The 21322-nt window shown below is 33.9% G+C and overlaps 3 protein-coding genes and 1 pseudogene across 3 annotated transcripts in view; 1 reads left to right on the forward strand and 3 right to left on the reverse strand.

Annotated features, from left to right (window-relative positions):
* On the forward strand, positions 3-5185 carry LOC104716016 ((E,E)-geranyllinalool synthase-like; the record flags this gene model as incomplete). The annotated part of the gene is made up of 12 exons (XM_019230119.1): positions 3-304; positions 928-1125; positions 1205-1434; positions 1554-1677; positions 1765-1883; positions 2261-2454; positions 2554-2669; positions 2924-3022; positions 3159-3374; positions 3907-4036; positions 4200-4445; positions 4613-5185. Coding segments are annotated over 12 exons (2547 nt in total), but the record flags the coding sequence as incomplete, so codon positions are not given.
* On the reverse strand, positions 5602-9149 carry LOC109126505 (annotated as a pseudogene).
* LOC104716017 (serine carboxypeptidase-like 32) lies at positions 9717-12853 on the reverse strand. Its single transcript, XM_019230178.1, has 10 exons — positions 12502-12853; positions 12258-12365; positions 12029-12124; positions 11804-11896; positions 11605-11699; positions 10964-11230; positions 10748-10878; positions 10536-10637; positions 10168-10278; positions 9717-10042 (listed from the first exon to the last, which is right to left on the reverse strand). The coding sequence occupies exons 1-10, from the start codon at positions 12743-12745 to the stop codon at positions 9901-9903; spliced, it is 1389 nt and encodes a 462-aa protein (XP_019085723.1). The 5' UTR covers positions 12746-12853; the 3' UTR covers positions 9717-9900.
* The window catches only part of LOC104714441 (helicase-like transcription factor CHR28), a 10087-nt gene continuing 4565 nt past the window's right edge, over positions 15801-21322 (reverse strand). The window contains exons 5-13 of the mRNA XM_019229658.1: positions 20296-20348; positions 19897-19968; positions 19596-19673; positions 18624-19515; positions 18410-18540; positions 18115-18306; positions 17328-17882; positions 16376-16585; positions 15801-16280 (exon numbers count right to left, since the gene is read on the reverse strand). Of these exons, the coding sequence (XP_019085203.1) occupies positions 16170-16280; positions 16376-16585; positions 17328-17882; positions 18115-18306; positions 18410-18540; positions 18624-19515; positions 19596-19673; positions 19897-19968; positions 20296-20348 (2294 nt within the window). The 3' untranslated portion in view covers positions 15801-16169. The remainder of the gene's footprint in view (positions 16281-16375; positions 16586-17327; positions 17883-18114; positions 18307-18409; positions 18541-18623; positions 19516-19595; positions 19674-19896; positions 19969-20295; positions 20349-21322) is intronic.

Below are 21322 nucleotides of genomic sequence, written 5' to 3' on the forward strand. Positions count from 1 at the left end.
ATCTTGATCCTTACTCATTTGTCTCTCCTTCCGCCTACGACACGGCTTGGTTATCCATGATCGAAGAAGACAACAACGTAGGTGATGATGAGCTTAAACCGATGTTCCAAGATTGTCTAGACTGGATTATGTGCAATCAAAACGCAAGAGAAGGTTTCTGGGGAAACTCCGGTGGTTATACTCAAATGGCTGATGCCGAAGCCGAAGACGGCGAAGAGGACATGTACATTCTCACCTCTACTCTTGCTTGTGTTGTAGCACTTCACAAATGGAATATTGGGTATTTTCATCTCCACAAAGGTGCGTAATTAGCTTTTTGACTTTGTATTTTTGTGGCTCTTTGACAAACGTTTGTACATGTAAAACGTAGCTCACTACGTAAGCAGACTCCGACAAGGTTGGTCTACTGCGTAAGCATTTATGAAAAAATCTCATTACGTAAGCATCGCATGCATGGCCCATGCGTTATTCACGTGCTAATATATACAAAATACGTCTTTTTTCTTTTTTGTCAATTACAAAATACGTCTTTGGTTTTTTGTTCTAGCGAAAAGCACATACTTGTGGTTTATCACGTGTTTCTTTTTTTTGTTTCGTGTCCTTTTGTGAACCTGATAGTGAACATACACGAGTACTCATCTTAGCCCTCCATTTATAGAAAGAGTTGTAAACACACGCTAACGAACGGTCATTTCTTTTCAGCCGTATGCATGGTGTTTACATCAACATTAATTTTACAGTGTTAATTAACGACTTTATGATTAAAAGTGGTTAAGGTTATCTTATACTTATACATGTGGGTCATAACTAAATAGAATCTTACTTATTTCAGTTCACTTGCATGTTGCATCGTCATCTTGTAAATGAAACAATTTTTTACTAAGTACTTTACAAAAAAAAAAATATTTTAATTTTTTTACTAGGGAGAAGATTTATCGAACGAAGTACGGAGATGATAATTGGGAAACAGATCCACGAAAATGGATCTTATCCTCGTTGGTTCGTTATCAAATTCACTGGAATCCTAGAGCTTGCTCAACAACTTGGCTTACACTTTGTCTTCTCTAGTCGCTGCGTCAAAATGATCAAAGAAATGTTTTATCAACGCCAAGAGATTCTCAAAAGGTAAATTTACACAACTCCTCCAAAAATTTCACCATAAACATATATATTTTTATTTTTTATTTTTGTTTCTGTTTTCCAGAGAAAAATTGGTGGGTGATTGTAACCATAAACCTCTACTAGCCTATCTAGAGGCATTGGCATTGAAATTATATGTTGAAAATCATGAAGACACCATTGTTAAGAGCCTCGACAATATCGACGGCTCTTTGTTTCAGTCGCCTTCAGCAACTGCATCAGCGTTTATGATCACTCGCAACGCAAAATGTTTAGCTTATCTTCAAAATCTCGTTCAAAGATGCCCTAATGGAGGTTAAATATAATTAAATTCTAGTTATCCCAAAGCTATCGATAATTTGTATATTATTAATATTTAATTGCATATTTAATAGTTAAGTAACAAGCTATGTGTAATTTTTTTTTTGTCTCAGTGCCACAAAAGTACCCTCTCAATGAAGATCTCATAAAACTCTCCATGGTTAATCTAATCGAGAGTACTGGTTTAGGAGAGTTCTTCGGTAGAGAGATTGAACATGTTATTCAACAAGTTTACAGGTGAGGAAACAATTATAGTCAACTTTTTCACTTTTCTATAACTATATAATATGTAAGAAAAGCTTATCTTTTCCATGTGATTTTAAGGCGCCACGACGAGGAAGAAGATGTCAAGAACAAACCCATGAGTTACGTAGCAGATCAATTGCACAAAGACTCTCTTGCATTTCGGATGCTAAGGATGCATGGTCGACACATCTCACCTAGTAAGAATTTTCCATTTGTATGTCTTCATTAATTGATTGCATTCTCGTTACAACTCCATGCATATCAGTTTCTCACTTATTTTTGTAAATCGATCGCAAATATCAAACGGTAGTCCTTTCGTGGCAAAAACACTACGTTTATAGTTCTAAAAGTTTCTTATTCGTTGGTAAAGGCCTTCTAGTTTTCTACATAAACATTGTGTTCTGTTTTTTTTTTTATTATTGAAATGTTTTACCAAAAAAAAAAAAAACCATTCTCTAAATTGTCCTGTCCAAGTTGATCAAAAATAATTCTTTATCCTTTCCGATACTAAGTTTTTTGTTTTTCTGTTTTTTTTTTTTTGGAGTTTAAAAGCCTTAGTATATATACATTGCAGGAAGGTTTTGCTGGTTCATGAAGGATCAAGAAATCCGATGTAATTTAGAAAGAAACATAGATTCTTTCTTGCCAATAATCCTAAGTGTTTACAGAGCTACGGATCTCATGTTTCCGGGAGAGTATGAGCTTGAAGAAGCAAGAGAGTATACTTGGAGTTTACTCGAGAAACGTCGGTCTATCGACGAAAGAATGGTGCAGGACTAATATTTCTTAATAATATGAAGTATTTTTAATTTTAATGATTAAAAACACATTTCTTAATAATTATACTAAATAATGATTGATCTCTAGATTATGCATGAATTAAGTACTCCATGGATAGCTCGACTCAGACACCTTGATCATAGAATGTGGATTGAGGACAAGAACTCAAATGTTCTCTCAAGCGGAAAAGCTTCCTTTCTAAGGTATATTATATGTAATCTATCAAGGTCCGGACATGGGAAGATATAGGTTTTGAATTTTTGATTTGGGGAGGGGGAATAGGTTTCGAACTTTTTTCTCGGAGACATATAGATCATGATCAAATTTTGAGTTTTATCTAGCTTGATATGATAGTTCTGGGGATAAATAACACGTCACCCCACAATCTATCTATAATTTAGATCCCATGAAAATAAAATAATTTATGGGGGATTTTTTTTTGTGTTGTTGGCAACAGACTACATAGTTCATATAGCAACAAAGTAATTTATCTTGCTGCAAGAAATTTCGAGTTTCAACAAGCCAAATATCGAGGCGAGCTGGAGGAATTGACAATGTAAGTAGACTTTAATTAGTTTACACTGCATAGTAATTGAAATAACAAAAAACATTTCAGTATAGGAAACTAGCCTTATACAAACTACATTCCATGAAGTGAATATATATAGCCTAACAATAGCGATTTGAGACAGGTGGGTAAAGAAATGGGGACTTAGTGATATTGGTTTCGGTAGAGAGAAGACAACATATTGTTACTTTGCAACTGTCACTTCGTTGCCCTATGAATATGCCATCAAACTTAGTAAGCTTGCAGCAAAGAGTGCCATCCTCATCACAGTTGCCGATGATTTCTTTGATGAAGAAGGTTCTTTAAATGATTTGGAAGCTCTAACGAAAGCAGTCTTAAGGTAAATTTATTTAAAATTCGGTTATGCTAGCTGGTGTGATTAGAAGTTTTAGAACATATGTACCTGAAAAAAAAAAAAAAAACATATGTACTTGAAGATAAGCTATTGATCCGTTGATTCTGAGAATATTAAGTAGTACACTACAATAATCCCAATTTACTATTTAATTAATTTATAAAAAAAATAATAATAAGAAACCAAATTTCTAGCTTGAACTGGTTGAGAAAAGAATGATAGAGAAATTCATTCTAAAAACAAAAAAGAATGATAGAAAAATACTATCTTTTAAGCTATTCTATTAGTCATCAAAACAGTAACTTGATCAAATTAAAAGCCATATTGGCTATATATTTATTTATTTTGATGAAAAAAACTCTAGAAAACCGTACATGGGATGGGATAACTAATAGTAAAATAAAGGGTAATAATGTAGTATAAACAATGGATAATTATCATAATTTTACGTTGCATAAGCATTTTATTATTTTGTTGATTCTAATTGATTCAATTACTGTTTACGTATATATGATAGATGGGAAGGAGAGGAGCTTAAAGGTTACGGCAAGATCATTTTTAAAGCACTTGATGACATTGTAAGTGAAACTGCAGATACTTGTCGTAAGCATCACGGGACCGACATAATCGTCTATCTTCGCAACATCGTATGTCTCTTTACTCGACCATTATAAAAAAAACATTTTTGAAGAAAATGACATATTTCGAAAAAGTTAGGTTCACGTATTAAAAAGAGAAAAAGAAAAACTCAATTTATTAAGAGTCAACTAAGGATTAATATAATGGTCTCTGTTATAATTATATATGTAGTGGGGTGAAACATTTGAGTCATGGCTACGTGAAGCTGAATGGAGTAAGAAGGGACACACACCGCCCATGGAAGAATATATTCGAAACGGAATGATCTCAATCGCAGCACACACCGTTGCTCTTTCCATGTCATATCTCATAGAACCTTCTTTTCCCCAAGATAAACTCAAACCCGGAAATTACGATTATATGACAACATTGCTCATGATCATACCTCGACTCTTAAATGATCTACAAAGTTATCAGGTGATTCAACGTTTTTTTTTTTTTTGGGGTCTAGTCAATTGAAATTAAATTAAGGGGGGTTAATCCTGTGACTTGGATAGTGTAAGGTTAAAAGAATAAATTTCTAATTTTTCATTCTCACTCTTGTACTTAAAAGATCAAACTTGTCATGCAACGTTAATTTGCAGAAGGAACGAGAACAAGGGAAGATCAATTCCGTGCTGCTCCACTTGAAGAATCATCCAGACCTCGAGATTGAGGACTCGATCGCTCATATCGAAAAGATAATCGATTCGAAAAGGAAAGAGTTACTGGAGCATGTACTAGTAGATGGACTAAGTGATTTACCAAAACCATGCAAAGAGATTCACCTGTCTTGTTGTAAAGTCTTCGAGATGTTTTTTAACAAGAAGAACCGTTATGATTCGGACACGGAGATGCTTCAAGATATCAAAAAGGCTCTCTACGATCCTGTGAATGTTTATGAACAATCAGAGATCGAGCCTTTGCCACTGATGTCACATGGTGATGACTTTATGATTCTTCCTTTGCTTTTGAACAGCATGCCAAATATTCTTGAATATAAGAAGGACGAATACGGAGCCATGAAAACATCTATGTGCTTGAGAAGAAGTTATCGTGTTCAAAAACGCTTTATGGTCTCACAGCTTGATGATCATCGTAAGCCTCTCAAGATTGTCGCCTCGCAGCGGAATCCGGCACCAATGATCCAACCAATATTCTCACCATGCTTCTACTAACTAATCTCTTATCATTATACTATTTTTTATAGATTGGTAAATAATCTTTACTCTGTTACATGTTAAAGAGTGTGTATTTGTATGTGTTTGTGTGCAAATTGTTAAGATAGATGTGAGTGTGAAAGATTTAAAACTATGTTGTTTTCAAATTTATTTATGATAGCTATATGGATTTTTAAAAAAATGTAAGTATCTCATATTCAAAGTGAAATGGATCTATATATATTAGAAAAATGTAATTTGTTATACGATATATTTTAATATATAAAATGGCATTGATGTTTCTTCTCATTTCCAGTTAGTTTAGATTTGGAAGTATGACTCCTAAAATAGTAAAAAATCTTGGATGATCAGGTGGAATATTTCCTTTTTTTATTATTATCAATATAATTTTCCGTCTAATAAGTTTTCTCGATCTCTATCGCGATGAAGGAGGATTAACTCCGTTGAGAAAGGCCGAGAAAAACGCAAGGGATTCGCTGGGTTTGAACGAAGGTACATCATGTCCTGCTCCTTTGAACGTTGCAAACGTTAGACCTTCATATTCTTGAAACCATCCACTTACCTAACAATCATAAAACAAAACATATCTGATCACACTTCCATTAACTCGTACTATATGATGAGATATCAATTAATAACATTTTTGAATGCGATCATTTAATTTTCACCTGTTTCTCGTGATACCACGGCCTCCAAGTCGTCTTGATGGGTAATTCTAATTTATTTATGCAGTACCTTGTCCCAAGTACGGGAACTCTACCGTCGGTATCTCCACTGAGCCAACACCAAGGAGAAGATATAAAAACATAAGAGAATGATCCTATCTTTATCAGAAAAAAAAAAAAAAAAAAAAAACACAATATCGGAGATCCAATAAAGTTTAGAATATACGGTTTGGTCCCATGCACTCATCTTTTCTATTTTCTTGGTTAACTCTTAAACTTGAAAATGGGAAATTTTAGAAGCAAGTTTACCTGTAAACCCATATTCTCATTCCTCCAGCGATTAGTTTCTTATATATGGGCAAAACCGAGGGCTTTGAATCAGCCCAATTATCAAAAATTTCATCGCTGTTTCATGAAACGAACGGAGATTATTTTGAGTGACTTATATAATGTGAAAGTAATTTAAATAAAATAAATAAATATGAGAAGTAGTACTTGCAAATGCTCCAATTCTTAAGATGAACACCATCACTTGCATGAAGAGCTTTCTGAACATCTGCCCTGTTGAAGAATATTCTTGAGTAATCATCCAAACACGGGTCGTATCCACCCATCAGCCTTGGCATCTATTGAGAGTTTCAAGTAAGTTTTCTTCGTAACACACAGTATTGTGACATATATATTCAAACGCAGAGACAAGTCTTAATTAGTTACCCTTTTGGAGTTGGCGAGATTAGTCTTGAACCGGGTCGAATCAACGAAAGAATTAAGCGTAGAATTTTTAATGCATGTAGGAGTATAGAGACTGTACTGATCAATTTGGTGATATTGTTTTATTATTTTGTCTACGCCTTCTTTGCATTCTTTAACATCCCAAGTAGTCTTACTACTGAAATCGCAAGTCCTGCTTATGACTCCATATGTCTCGTCTGATATCACCGCATGACTCTATGCGTAATCCACATATCCTTTCCAATCTTCAGCTTCCGATGTTTCAGGATTTCCAAGCTAACCAATGAGAGAAGTAAAAATAAGAAAATATCACCAAACTTTAGAGAATTTTATCAAAAGTTAAACACATAAATAATTGAATATTATTAATAAGAATCTCACATTTTTACCAAAAAAAAAGAAAGAAAAGAATCTCACATTTGTAGTAAGATAACATTTTATGTTGTTTTTGTATGTTTAAAAGTATCAAAATACTGAACTCTTGAATTATGATTTATTCTGTTAATAAACTGAATAATACAAAATATAACTTCTTATGGTGTTATTAAAAACGTATTGAAATGTCAAATGTCCATAAACATCAGTGAAACTTGGTATCGATGTTTATGTATGTAGTGAAAGAAATAAACATACCAAAATGCCCTTAAGCTTAATGTGACGTGATGAGTTATCAATGTTCTTGTCATAAACGACCTCTGCAAGCTCGGGTATGTACTTTCCTGCATGCGTTTGTTTATATAAATCAAAACCATAGACGATAATACATATAATGTTTTTTTGTACAGATTGGTCCAAACCTGCATAGCTCTCTCCTGCTATATAGAAATCGTTTTCTCTGTAAGCTGGGAATCTCTCTAACCACTTTTGGATAAAGGCGTATGCGTCTCTTGCTGTTGATCATGTTAGACAAAGTCGTCAGTCGTCACGTTCGTAAAGTACATGCCATAATAATATGTGACTAATATTGTATTGAACACCCGAAAAATTATGCAAAAATTGAAAAATACAGTGACTTATATTTTGTTATAATGAACAAAAAAAATAATAATAACACGGATAACATTGTTATCATCATCATGAAACGTACTTCTTCATTAGTCCACAGATAGAAATGTGATAATCAAAATAAACATGATAGTTGACTTTTGACTATATGTTAAATAAGTTTATTGTCATAGTAGATCAACGTTAAAAATATAAGCCTGTAATTTGGTAAATATACCAACCATCTTAAAATATAAATCGACAACGTATGTCTACTTATTATTAAGGCAATAAAAACGACTCTTTTGTGTTGCCGGCCGACAAAATAATTTACTTTGAAGATATTTTATCAATTCAAAACAATAAAAATCTAATGGGGATAAATAAATCGAGAAAAAAAAATGTGAGTCGAGGAACATGAAATATAAGTTGACAGTGTAAATAAGTCGTTGGTTTTAAAAAATCAATCAATTAGAATTTAGAATATAAAAACATTTGTTTCAAAACAGGAACTTTAATTAAATTTTCAGTTGACCAACACAGAATGTAGGTCAACAATTTAAACAAGTCAAATTTTATTAATAACATGAAGAAATTTATCTATTGACTGAAAATGTCAACTAAGAAATAAATAATTCAACCGTTAGCAAAAATGTGTAAACATGAGTATAAGCTATGCTCTTTTAATGGATCACAAATGTCATAAAAATTCGGATATCCATTACATGGTCACACATAATCTAATATATACACTTAACAAAAATATATGTACATACTTACCTGTAAAATCATCGCCAATTTTTTTGTAGTCAGTAGTTGTGTTTGAATACGAAAACCCAACACCAACGGGAGATTCTAGAAACAATATGTTGGCCTCTGCATCAGCAAATTTAAACACATCCATTAACCTTTATATCTAATAAAAATCCCTAACTGTAAAAGAACATGACTATAAACAAAAATCATTATATTCACTGCCATTTGAGATGAAAACTCCATAAACTTTGGTATATATGTAGTACAAGTTATATATATATATATTGTTAATGTAACAAAAAAAAAATGTGTATACCATGATTCCATGCGTAGGGATTAAATTTAAGACTGTTTCCTTTGTTATCCACAAGAAATGGACCAATTTCTTGTATTGCTCCGTATCCCACGGAAGAACATCCAGGGCCTATACTTATAAGAGTGTATATATATATATATATATATATATATATATATATATATAATATCAGAAAAAGGAAATATAAGTCTCCCACTAAATAAATAAATAAAAACATATATGTGCAAATTAACAATGTTTCCTTAGAAGTCAAATGTTGATTACCTCCATTAAGCCACAGTACTAAAGGCTTCTGTTTTGGGAGTCTCATAGCCTCGAAAAACCAATAAAACATAGCCCTGCCATTCTTTTTATCAACTGGGACATAACCTGCATAATGTTTGAAGCTCACACCAGATTGACCAGGCAAATCCGTAACGAGATCTCGCATCGCTTCTTGGTTATCAGATGAAACAAACATGGAAAGAATGCAAAGACATAGCGCACTCAAGAAACTGTAAATGTTCATTTTTGATGAACAAGAAGTAATGAGGTGGTTGACAGATAAGGCTTGGATTTTCATATAATTTATATGGATTTCATCTAATTTATACGGAAAGATTGTGTGAATTGAATTTTTCTTTTGCCTTTTATTTTTAAGAAGGAAATAAACAAATTAGGTAGATATGAAAGAATAGTCCTTTTGGGCAATTAATAGATTTAATGTCATAATGTTAGTCAACTCTTGATTATTAAGAAACAGAAAATTTATAAACGAACTTTTCATTAATATGAATCAAGATGATAATTAATATGAATTAATATGTAGTTAATAATTTATGAAAGTGTTGTTGATTTGTGAATCAAGATTGAAAGCTGTTGACAAGGGAAAAAAACATACCGCGGACAATTCTAAGTGGTGAAACTAACAAAAAAATGTTGAATTCATTGTTTACTGCTCAAGTATGAATTACTGATTTTATCGATATATTGTATGTTTGTCAAACTTTAAACACTATTTGATACTATCTTTTAGTATTTTATCAAGTCAAATATAAAATAAAGAGTTATGTTTATTACAGTTATAAACGTGGTTGCAATGAGTCTGGCACAAGTAAGCTAAGGTATACTAGCATTACATTCATTCGTTTATAACTTACTCTACCGTGAACACGAAAAGGTAAACATAAACTTGAATAGTGTCTAAATGATCACTTTCTGAGAAAATTTATCTCTTTTTCTATTTTAAATTAGCCACAATTTTAAATTTCTTTGTAACTCTATCGCGATGAAGGAGGAGGAACTCCGTTGAGGAAGGCAGAGAAAAACGCGAGGGATTCACTGGGTTTAAAGGAAGGCACATCATGCCCTGCTCCTCTGAACGTTGCAAACGTTAGACCTTCGTATTNAAAAAAAAAAAAAAAAAAAAAAAAAAAAAAAAAAAAAAAAAAAAAAAAAAAAAAAAAAAAAAAATCACGCTTCAGAAACAAATCGCGGTATAAAATAACATTGACTAGTAATAATATGGTTGTGATTATTAACTGCATGTTACCTGTTTCTCATGGTACCATGGCCTCCAAGCTGTCTTGATTGGTAATTCCAGTTTATTTATGCAGTACCTTGTTGAGAGTACCGGAACTCTTCCGTCAGTATCACCGCTGAATCATCACAAAAAATTTAATAGTTCAGCCAGTTATCATAGTACAATATAATTTATTTTTCTTTGGAACCAATAAGATAATGGAAACTAGATGAAAATTCATTTTGCTTGGGTGGCAAGAAACTAAGTTGACAACATGTGTTTCACTCCATTGCACATATGTTCTTATTGGGTTTCGAAGTATCAATGTAGAAAACTTAAATATAATTGTTTCTTTTAATTGTTTTTTTTCCAAAAATATAACCTAAAATTTACCTGTAAACCCAAACTCTAAATCCTCCAGCGATGAGTTTCTTATATATAGGCAAAACCGAAGGCTTTGAATCAGTCCAGTTCCAATTATTTAGAATATCAGCACTGTTTCTCGACCAAAAAACATAAGAAAAAGAGATTCATTTAGATATTCATATTCTCTATAAGATATCATTCGCAGAAAGAAAAAAAAATATAATAGGAGTAATACATACTTGCAAATGGTCCAGTTCTTGGGATGTACACCATCAGTGGCGTGAAGAGCTTTCTGAACATCAGCTCGGTTGTAGAATACTTTTGCGTAATCATCCAAACACGGGTCAAAGCCATCGAACAGCCTCGGTATCTGTTTAAGAGTTTCAGCTAAGTTCTTGTAGCAAACTATATAGCACACATATTTAATGAATGTATTGTAAACTTAATTAGTTTACCGTCTTGGAATTGGCGTAGGAATAAAGCTTTGATGAATGGTGAATGCAGGTAGGAGTGTAGAGGCTGAATTGATCAATCTCTTTGTATTGTTTGAGTATTTCGTCTACGCCTTCTTTGCAATCTTTAACGTCCCAAGTAGTGTTACTATTAAAATTGCAACTTCTTTTTATGACTCTATATGTCTCGTCTGATATCACTGCGTGGCTCCACGCATAATCCACCCATCCTGTCCAATCTTCCACGTATGATGTCAACGGATTTCCAAGCTGTGCGTCAATAATAAGTAAGTAAAAAACAAATATCATGTCTTGAATGGAACATTGGACAATGTACGATGTGTTTGTTTTAGCGTTTATCAGAATTAGACGTATTATTAAAATGTCCTCAACCTTCAATCATCAACTCTAGAATATATACAAAGATTGGTCATATTTTAAACAATGTACGAATATGTACACTTGTTTAGTGGTTTAGGAAAATTTAAAAATATACTTAAATGTCCTTAAAGTTCAATTATGAGGTCTATAATAAATCAATTTCATCAAATTGTTTAGTGTCATGCATGCGAATCAAACATACGGAATTGTACGATGTTTTTTTTTTCTTTTGTGTCCTATGAGAACCAAATGAGGTAAATTACCAAAATGCCCTTTAAATTAATGTGAAGTGATAAGTTGTCGTTGTGTTCCTTGTTCTTGTCGTAAATAACCTCTGCAAGCTCGGGTACGTATTTCCCTGTCCATATACGTAAATTCTTTATATAACTAAAAACCATGGATATATAAAACAATCTTAGATGATGTATTATATAATTTCGATTTTTCTATGAAATTTAAAACCTGCATAGCTCTCTCCTGCGATATAGAACAAGTTTTCTTTGTAAGCTGGGAATCTCACGAACCACTTTTGGAGAAAAGCGTATGTGTCTCTCGCTGTTGATTGTGCATAAAAACAATCAATTGAGACTTCTAACAAGTAACAACAAATATATATATATATATATATAACTTTATACGTACATAAAATATAATTTCATATAAATAAATTTTTTTAAAAAAAATTACCTGTAAAGTCATCGCCGAGTTTTCTATAATCACTACTTGTGTTTGAATACGAAAACCCAACACCAGCCGGAGATTCAAGAAACAATACGTTGGCCTCTGCCCCAATATACCAAATTTAACTCAATTAGTGTCTGTGTTGTTTATGATGAATGATGATGATGATAAATTGATAATGATGATGATGATACGATGGACATAATATAAAATAAAATAAAATACAATAGCATACCTTTATTCCATGCGTAGGGGTTAGACTTAACACTGTTTCCTTTGTTATCCACGAGAAATGGACCAATCTCTTGTGTTGCTCCGTATCCCACAGAAGAACAGCCAGGACCTATTATTAATTATAAACAATGACAAATCCAAATGTGTCCCCATACGTCCAATCCAAACATACTTATAACTGAAAATATGTGAAATAGCATAAATATAATGTGTTTTCCATGCAAGTCAAAATTGAGTTTGATTACCTCCATTAAGCCATAGTAATAAAGGCTTTACGTTGGGATAAGTCATAGCTTCGAAGAACCAATAAAACAAAGCCCTCCCACTGGGTTCATCGACAGTGACATAACCGGCGTAATGTCTGAAGCTAACTTTTGGTTGGCCAGGAAAATTTGTCACGAGATCTCTCATTGCTTCTGAAGTATCAGATGAAACAAAAGCGAAAAAAGTGCAAAGACACAAAGCAATGGATACACTGAAAATGTTCATAGTTCGATGATTCAGATTTTTAGTGGAGATAGTGAGAAGTAACGAGGTGTGAAATGGTGTCTCTCTAAGAGATAAAACAAGGATGAATAATGAACTACAAGGGATTGTTTTAAGATATGAGAATGTATGAGACATAGAGGCTTTAATGTATCCACTATTTATAAGGAAATATCCTCACACAGTTAATGAGAAGCTGGTAATTAGCTGTAATTAGGTGATTGGGGACCTAAACCAACATTACATTAATGTATCAGCCCATTAATTTTATCAACAACTACCTTTATTTAGTTAATGTGGCATTGTATTTGTAGTATCTTATGATTTTCATAGTGCGCACATTGAAGTTTAACATGATATAATATGGATTTATGTCGACTACTTGATTCCAAAAGTTTACAAATAATTTCAGAAAAAAGAGTTTATCTACTTTTTCCCAAACCCTTCCCAAAATTAACAACTAATAACCATAAATATTATATTACAGGTATTTCATCAGAAAGTCATCGTAAAATTCTACAACTACAAGCAACGTAATATTTCAGTAATAAGAAATTATGATGTACTTTTAACCTTAAGATAGTTCATACTAATATTTAATTTAATAATACTATGTTTATTCTATTGTGATCCATTACCACATAACAGATAATTCTTAGGTCAAATTATTCTAACTATTTTTCTAATATAATTACGAATCTCTTTGAATATAATGGCATGACTTTATGGAGCGGATGAAGCACTTTCTCTTTGATGGGTTTTAAATCTTTAATCTATGAAATTGCAAAAAGTGATGCAACTTTATTGTCGTATCAAACATGTGAAAATACGAGACCCGGTTCCCACAATAGCATAAGAGCATATAACACATTAAGGTTGATTGGAAATTCAACAGTTCGTTTGATTACCAATCAGATGAGCGATTATAATAAGTAGATAAAACGAGTGGTTGGAATAAGTGGTTAAGAGGTAATTAGAAGCTTAAACGAGGTAGTTGGTAACTGCCTAAAAATAGGTATGTATGCAACCGCCTTGTTTACAAAACAGGCAGTTGAAATTTTTTAATTATCTAATATTTTTATTTTTGAAAAATGTTGTATATTTATATTATTTACTAAAAGAGTTTTAAAAATAAAACTTAATTTTAAAAAAATATTTAAAATTTAACTTATTTTTATTGTTTTTATACAATAATATTTTTATTATTCAACTGCTTGTTACCAATTATGACTATTTTTTAAACGCTAATTTTAATTCAATCAAAATTTTGTTATATCTTTTCTGACCATCTTTTATTTAATCACTTTTTTTGCGACAACTAAAAGAATTTAACCGTCTTGTTTAAACGGTAATACCAGTATTAAAAAAATATAACACAGCAGTATGAATAGTTAGTATGTTAGCTTGACCATTCAAGCTAGTAAAGTATCAACAAATTGTATATAGAGTAAGTAACAACAAATTGCAGTTACGATGTGGTAAACGAGAGTCAACATACATAATTTAGATAAATGAAACACAACGACTGATAGAAGTAAAATATAATTTTGGTAGTAAAATTTTACATAACCAATGAGCTCGGAAAATTTCTGAGAAAAGAAAAAAACATGGCATGTTGAAATGTATTTGAACGTATGGTCTTTGCGAAAGGAATTTGAGGTATAGATTCTAAATTAAAATTGATGCTGCTTTCACTTTAAAAAAATTGGTTTAGCTAGTGCGCATTTTTTTGTATTTTTTATTTTATTTTGTTCAATCTTCTAATCAGATAAAAATAATAAATTATGTGGTATATGCTAAAATATATAAAAAAGAGAACAAACTATAAATAGTACTGTTTTCTTTTTCAAATATTATATATATATATATATTTATATATGGTGTTTATTTGAATGGTTATGAATTATGACATGGAATTCAACTTACCATATTAAGGAATTAGAGGGGAAATTTATTCGCACTAAATCTTCCGTGTGACATTCGGAATTTTCTCTGTTACTAATATATTTTTATATTTTATGGAAAAGTTAGATGTATAATTGCTCTTTTTTGTAATAGAAAAATGGTTTAAACAGTTCGATGACATCATTTGGTTTATAATAGAAAAAGACTTATGCAGTCTTATATACTAACCTTTTCATAGAACTCTTTAGTTAGTGAATTGCCACTAGATTGTAACTTATAGGTTATATTTGGTCTATATTTAGAATGCGTGAATATAATAATTCTCCTAACATCTGAGAACACACGCGTGGATACCTTTTTAATCTTGTTTTTCTCCAAGAACATTTTTAATAATCTTCATATGGTTGGTTATAATGCTAAAGACTTTATTGTCATTAGCATTACTTTAACGCGAATTGAATATATTGAGAAAAATAGCAAATGATAGGGACCTCTCTTCTGTTAGTCATGGTTCTATTTTTGCATGGAGGCCCACCTATTGTTTCTATTACAAGACTCAGTTTTGCATGGAGGCCCACCTATTAAAATTTGTGCATTTGTATTTGTAATAATCTTATTGGCATAACTAAACGCAAATATATTATTCTCTCCGTATCACAAATAATATTAATTTTAAATGTTTGAGATAGATAGTGACGGTTTATATCTAAAATTGTTCTACGAAGGTTTCGTTCCCATCAATCGATTTGACCGGTTTAGAATTTATTGGGTATTGTGTTTGCGTTATATAACCATAGATGTGACATAACTCGGATTCTCTATCTGACATATGTTCTATTCTATGTAGTACAAGTCTTCACATTTCACATGTGACGTATCGCTATGTCTGGAAAAAATTGACGTTAAAAGTGTCCACAAACGAGAGACTCGAAGCCGATAGATAGAATATTTTCAATGACATATCAAATTCAAGGTGTTGATAAGACTTGTGAGTAAAAATATTCCGTTCCAAAACATAGAAATCATAGTTGCGTCATCGATAAATATTTGGGAAGATTGAATTTATTTTGTGTGAACGTTGTGAGTTGTGGTAGCGTAATTTGCCATTTTTGTGGGCTATTTTTACTAATATGAAGCAAAAAAAAAGGCAAGATGACTTGAGAGTTGTTCGACGGCTCGTTCTTACCATTTCATATCACTTACAGAAGAGATAGGATCTTGAAGAAGTAAGCTATTATAACTCGCCGGAAATGAGAAATTCAATAGCAGATGCTCCTATATTGTCTTCTTCCATTAATTGTAAATACCTAAAGTCTAAATGGAACCAATAGTCAAATACGATCAGCTTTCTATTTTTATATCCCAAACCCCCCAAAAGTCTTTTCTATTCTTTCTTTTGCACAAACCCTGTAGTCAGTTTAAACGAAGAGTCTCTTCCTCCTAAAACTGCACAAAAACCGAAGAAAATCCTATCATATGTACCCGTCTGCATTGGCAAAAAAGAGAGCTTGAAGCTCGCTTCTCATGAATCTGCCATAAACAGATAGCTCAAGTCCTCTACAGTGAGGTGAGACTGTCGGCTTCCTTTTTCATCTTCTCCAAACGCAGAGGCTACCATCATTCTCTTCTTTTGCTGCTTCCACAAACGTGTTAAGAGATTAAAATTTTGAAATTGCTTGAAGCTTGTAGAGAGAAGCAAATGAGAATCAAGTCAACCAATTCACATACCTGAAGGGCCAATATCCGATCTTCGACTGTATCCTTTACTGTGAAGCGAACCACTGTTACTGGTCGTGTCTGTCCTATACGATGTGCTCTATCAATTGCTTGATCCTCGGTTGTTGGGTTCCACCATAAGTCCAGCATCAGAACATGACAAGCAGCCACCATGTTCAGTCCGAGACTAGCAGCCTTGAGAGACATAATCATTACAGTAACCTAAAAGGTAAAAAAAAATTGCCAAAAAAGGATACCATCATTTTGTTATCACAGACGGCAAGTCAAACCAAGTCCTTAAAATTTAATTAGTGGCCATATATGTACCTCAGGAAGAGTATTAAAATCCTGCACTGCTTTATCTCGAGCAGCAACTGACATTGTTCCATCAAGCCTTCTATACTGAATACGCGAACTAACAAGAGAAGCTTCAAGTAGGTCCAGCATCTTTGTCCATTGGGAAAACACAATCGCTTTTTCTCCAGCTACTTTAATCGGATTATCAATCCTCATGCCCTCACTTTTAATTACAGGAAGACAGGAGTCCTCTCTGTTTTGAGAGATCTGATTCGTATCTGTCAAATCATGCGCTTTAGGCAGTGATTGTAAGATCTCTAGAGCAGCCTTGATTTTAGATGAACCATATGGAAGTTCTTCATCAGAACAAGGGCCGAGGCTCTCAACATGATTCAAAGTGGCAAGATCCTGTATGCCAGACTTAGCATCGTCTAATCTTGTTTTGGAGGACAACGATGAGATGGTGAGTCTGACATTGCAGTTTGCAAAANAGAACATGACAAGCAGCCACCATGTTCAGTCCGAGACTAGCAGCCTTGAGAGACATAATCATTACAGTAACCTAAAAGGTAAAAAAAAATTGCCAAAAAAGGATACCATCATTTTGTTATCACAGACGGCAAGTCAACCCAAGTCCTTAAAATTTAATTAGTGGCCATATATGTACCTCAGGAAGAGTATTAAAATCCTGCACTGCTTTATCTCGAGCAGCAACTGACATTGTTCCATCAAGCCTTCTATACTGAATACGCGAACTAACAAGAGAAGCTTCAAGTAGGTCCAGCATCTTTGTCCATTGGGAAAACACAATCGCTTTTTCTCCAGCTACTTTAATCGGATTATCAATCCTCATGCCCTCACTTTTAATTACAGGAAGACAGGAGTCCTCTCTGTTTTGAGAGATCTGATTCGTATCTGTCAAATCATGCGCTTTAGGCAGTGATTGTAAGATCTCTAGAGCAGCCTTGATTTTAGATGAACCATATGGAAGTTCTTCATCAGAACAAGGGCCGAGGCTCTCAACATGATTCAAAGTGGCAAGATCCTGTATGCCAGACTTAGCATCGTCTAATCTTGTTTTGGAGGACAACGATGAGATGGTGAGTCTGACATTGCAGTTTGCAAAAGGGCAGTGATTATTATCACCTGTAAGGCGCTCATAAATGCACTGTTTACAGAAAACATGACCACAGACTGAAACAACAGCATCTTCAGGTGCATCCTGTGATAATAGAAGGGATATAGATTAAGAACTACTAGTCAAGAAAACTATATGATGGTTTGAAAACAAAAGCCAATATGAAAAAAGATAACTCAAGGATATGCATAATAATATGATATTCAACATCCACACAATGCTAATGTTTCAGAACTCTTCTTTAACGTTTGTCACGACCAAAAAGAAAAAGAAAGAGAAAACGTGTTGTCAATAATTCAAGAGAAATGAATCTTACATTGCAGATACCACAAATTGCCAGTGAAGCTTCTGAGAAAATCTGCTTCTTAGCTAATCCAACGGAGGATTCCCAGGTAAAACTGTAATCACCATTCACGAGAAGAGGGTGATCACAAGCTTGGCGAAGGCGCAAGAGCATCAACAAGATATTGACATAATTTTGCTTCACTGTTCCGGCTTCTTCATATTCCTGATATAAAAGAATTTTTATTTTTATTTTTTGTAAATACATACAATGGCAAATGCATACCTACAACCAATTTATTCATGGTATATTGAGTCCACATCCATACCCTGAATTGACTGCGAGATTCGGCCTCTAATTTGGAGTAGAAATCACGTTCCTCCATAGTGAAATCCACTTTTCTCAATTCAATGGACTTCGGAGGTAAAGAGATGATGGGTTTCCCATCAAGAAATGAACCTAATGTGTTTTACAAGTTAGAAACGATGAAAATCCTCAGATAAATATTGCAAGAAATTTATATTCATTATCAGTAGACTGACCTTTAGTTCGGCGAAGCATCACTGTTTTAAGGATAGCCTGCAGCTTCTGATATCCTTTCACTGGGTTCCTAGAAATAGGGTTTTTAATCGTGCTACAGAACAATACGTAAGAAGAATAAGGATCATATTTGAGGAACCGAAAGTAGCTGTAGAGGTCATCGATTGAATTCTGGATTGGAGTGCCAGACAAACACCACCTCCGTTTAGCACGAAGGCCCCAACATGCTCTTGCAACTTGGGTTTTGTAATTCTTAATGCTCTGTGCTTCATCAAGAACAACTCTAAACCATGAAACTTTCGCAAGAGGACCAGACACAAATTCAACATGTTTCTTCTTCTTTGAGCCTTTCTTCTTAGAATCAGGAGGATATTTTCTTTTCTTGTTTGAGCAAAAGCCATTAGTTGCAGATTCACCATCATGTACCCCACCCTTCTCTTCGTCATCATTGTCTACAAGAGGCTGCTTCGGCACTTCCATACTTACGATAGAAAATGTGGTAACAACAACATCATATTTAGCCAGCTCATGAGGATCCTTTGTCCTGCTAGACCCATGGTATACCAGAACAGAGAGATTCGCTTCACTAGTCACCTTCTTATGTAATTCATCAGCCCACTGCCGCATAACACTAGTGGGACAGACAACAAGAGTTCCAGCAGCTGGCCTTCCCCTCACTTTACCCACACTATCTCCACCAACTTTGCTTTCATTGGAAAGCAATTGAGAGTGTTCAAAATGATCGCTTTTACCACTGGGTTTTAAAGGCGCACATTCTCCACTCTCGCTTTCAAGGTCAAAAATCTCTTTCTTCGTACTTTCTTCACATGCTTGGGCAGGTTTAGACCGTTCCTTCAATATAAGAGCTATAGTGGAAACCGTCTTCCCAAGTCCCTGCAAAAGATAATTATCAGGAAACGTTTCTCAATTATTGACAAAAAGATTACAAGTTTACAACAGAAGACAAAATTAACCTGATCATCAGCCAGGATTCCTCCCGAACAGGGGAAGCCACTTGTTTCCTTCTGGGCCATCCATGACAATGCAATTCGCTGTACATGAGTAAGATACAGTCAAGTTGAAACAATGATAATTATCTCTATTCACATTAGCCAAAAACGTTCAACCATCAAGTTGGAAAATCATATCAACTGAAAGAATTCCATTTCACATTTCGGGGCGAAATCATCTTAGTTAGGCATACAATACATCAACAAAGTACACCACCCGAATAATTTTTACACCTAGTGTTTTTTAATTTTAATTATTACATACCTGATGTCTTAGAAGTGGGACTGTCAAGACACCATCAGGCGGACTTGCCTCAGAATTAGGCTGAGAGAGATCCTGTCAAATTAGACAATGTTATTAGACCTAAAGAGTCTGAAATAAAACCACTAATAAAGGTTACTACGGAACTGTCATCAACTGCACTAACTCAGATGACACATCTGATAACAGGGACCGTCAGGAACCTTTAAGTCCCATTACAGCCCCATGCAACATTCTCAACTTAATCATGCATAGGGTTACAAATCAGATATTTCGGTACAGACAAATATACATCCGCATATCAGCAAAAGCTAAGATGTTGCACTGTTGGTAATGGTGCCTGGGGGTTACAATGGAAATTGGGAAAACGCCTAATCCTTTATAAAGCTAAGAGCTACTAACCTGCAATGCAGCTTGGAAGATCATATTTTCTTTATTTGACTGAAGCTTCAGGCCTCCAGGTTGATTAAAATTATGACCAATTGTAGAATATTCTGACGTAACCACTGGCTTTTTCATAGCTACAGGTCGAGGTGGGATTGCAGATGGACCATTAGTTTCTATTATGCAGACGTCAGAATCATCATCACTATCGGATATACATTCTGAAGAATGGCTTTGAACTGATTCGAAGCTAGAATTTGAGAAATTAGAATCAATGCTCCTTGGTTGAATATGTTCACCGTCTCCTTGATGTATTTGAAAATCTGAATGCTCATTGCTTTGTGTCACTGGGCTGAGATCTTCTGCCACATATTGCATACATGCATTTGGATCATAAAAATTACTGGAGCTTCTGTTGCCACTGTCTTGGCCAGGAAAAACAGTTTGTGGTGCCATAAATGAGTATCCCTTCTCAATATCTGTTTGATAGGAGACTGCACAGCTTGATGCACCAGACCACCAATGATTGGTTTCTCCAGGTGCATATGAATCGTCCCTGACACTATATTCCCCTGGAACTGAACTGTATACCACTTTCTCTGACTCAGCCTCTGGTTTAGTAGTCACATGAACAGCTTTGTTTTCCTGAAAACTGCTTGAACAATTATCAGGCCGGTCAAGATCATTATCAGACAAATGACTGTTGAAACTGTTGTACAGTCTGCCACAGGCAGGAGAAACTGAAGGATAAGTTTCACACTTGAAACTGATCCCTCTTGCACTAGAAGAATCAATAGCATGTTTCCTTTGTAAAGATCCATTGTCTACTCTCCCGTGTCTATCAAAAATCATCCGGCTGGCACCATCCGACTGAGACTCACTTACTCCACTCTCAATATCATTTACAGCTTCTTCTTTATTAGGAAAGAACTGAAACGAAAAATTCTGGACAAAATTGGGGGTATGTTCTAATAAAGGTGCACCATTTGAATTGTAGCAGTTTTGTGCAGAAGAGACATAGTTATCCGCACTATCACTGAGAGAA

This window comes from Camelina sativa, chromosome 9 (assembly GCF_000633955.1).
Source record: "Camelina sativa cultivar DH55 chromosome 9, Cs, whole genome shotgun sequence".
Classification (NCBI taxonomy): Eukaryota; Viridiplantae; Streptophyta; class Magnoliopsida; order Brassicales; family Brassicaceae; genus Camelina; species Camelina sativa.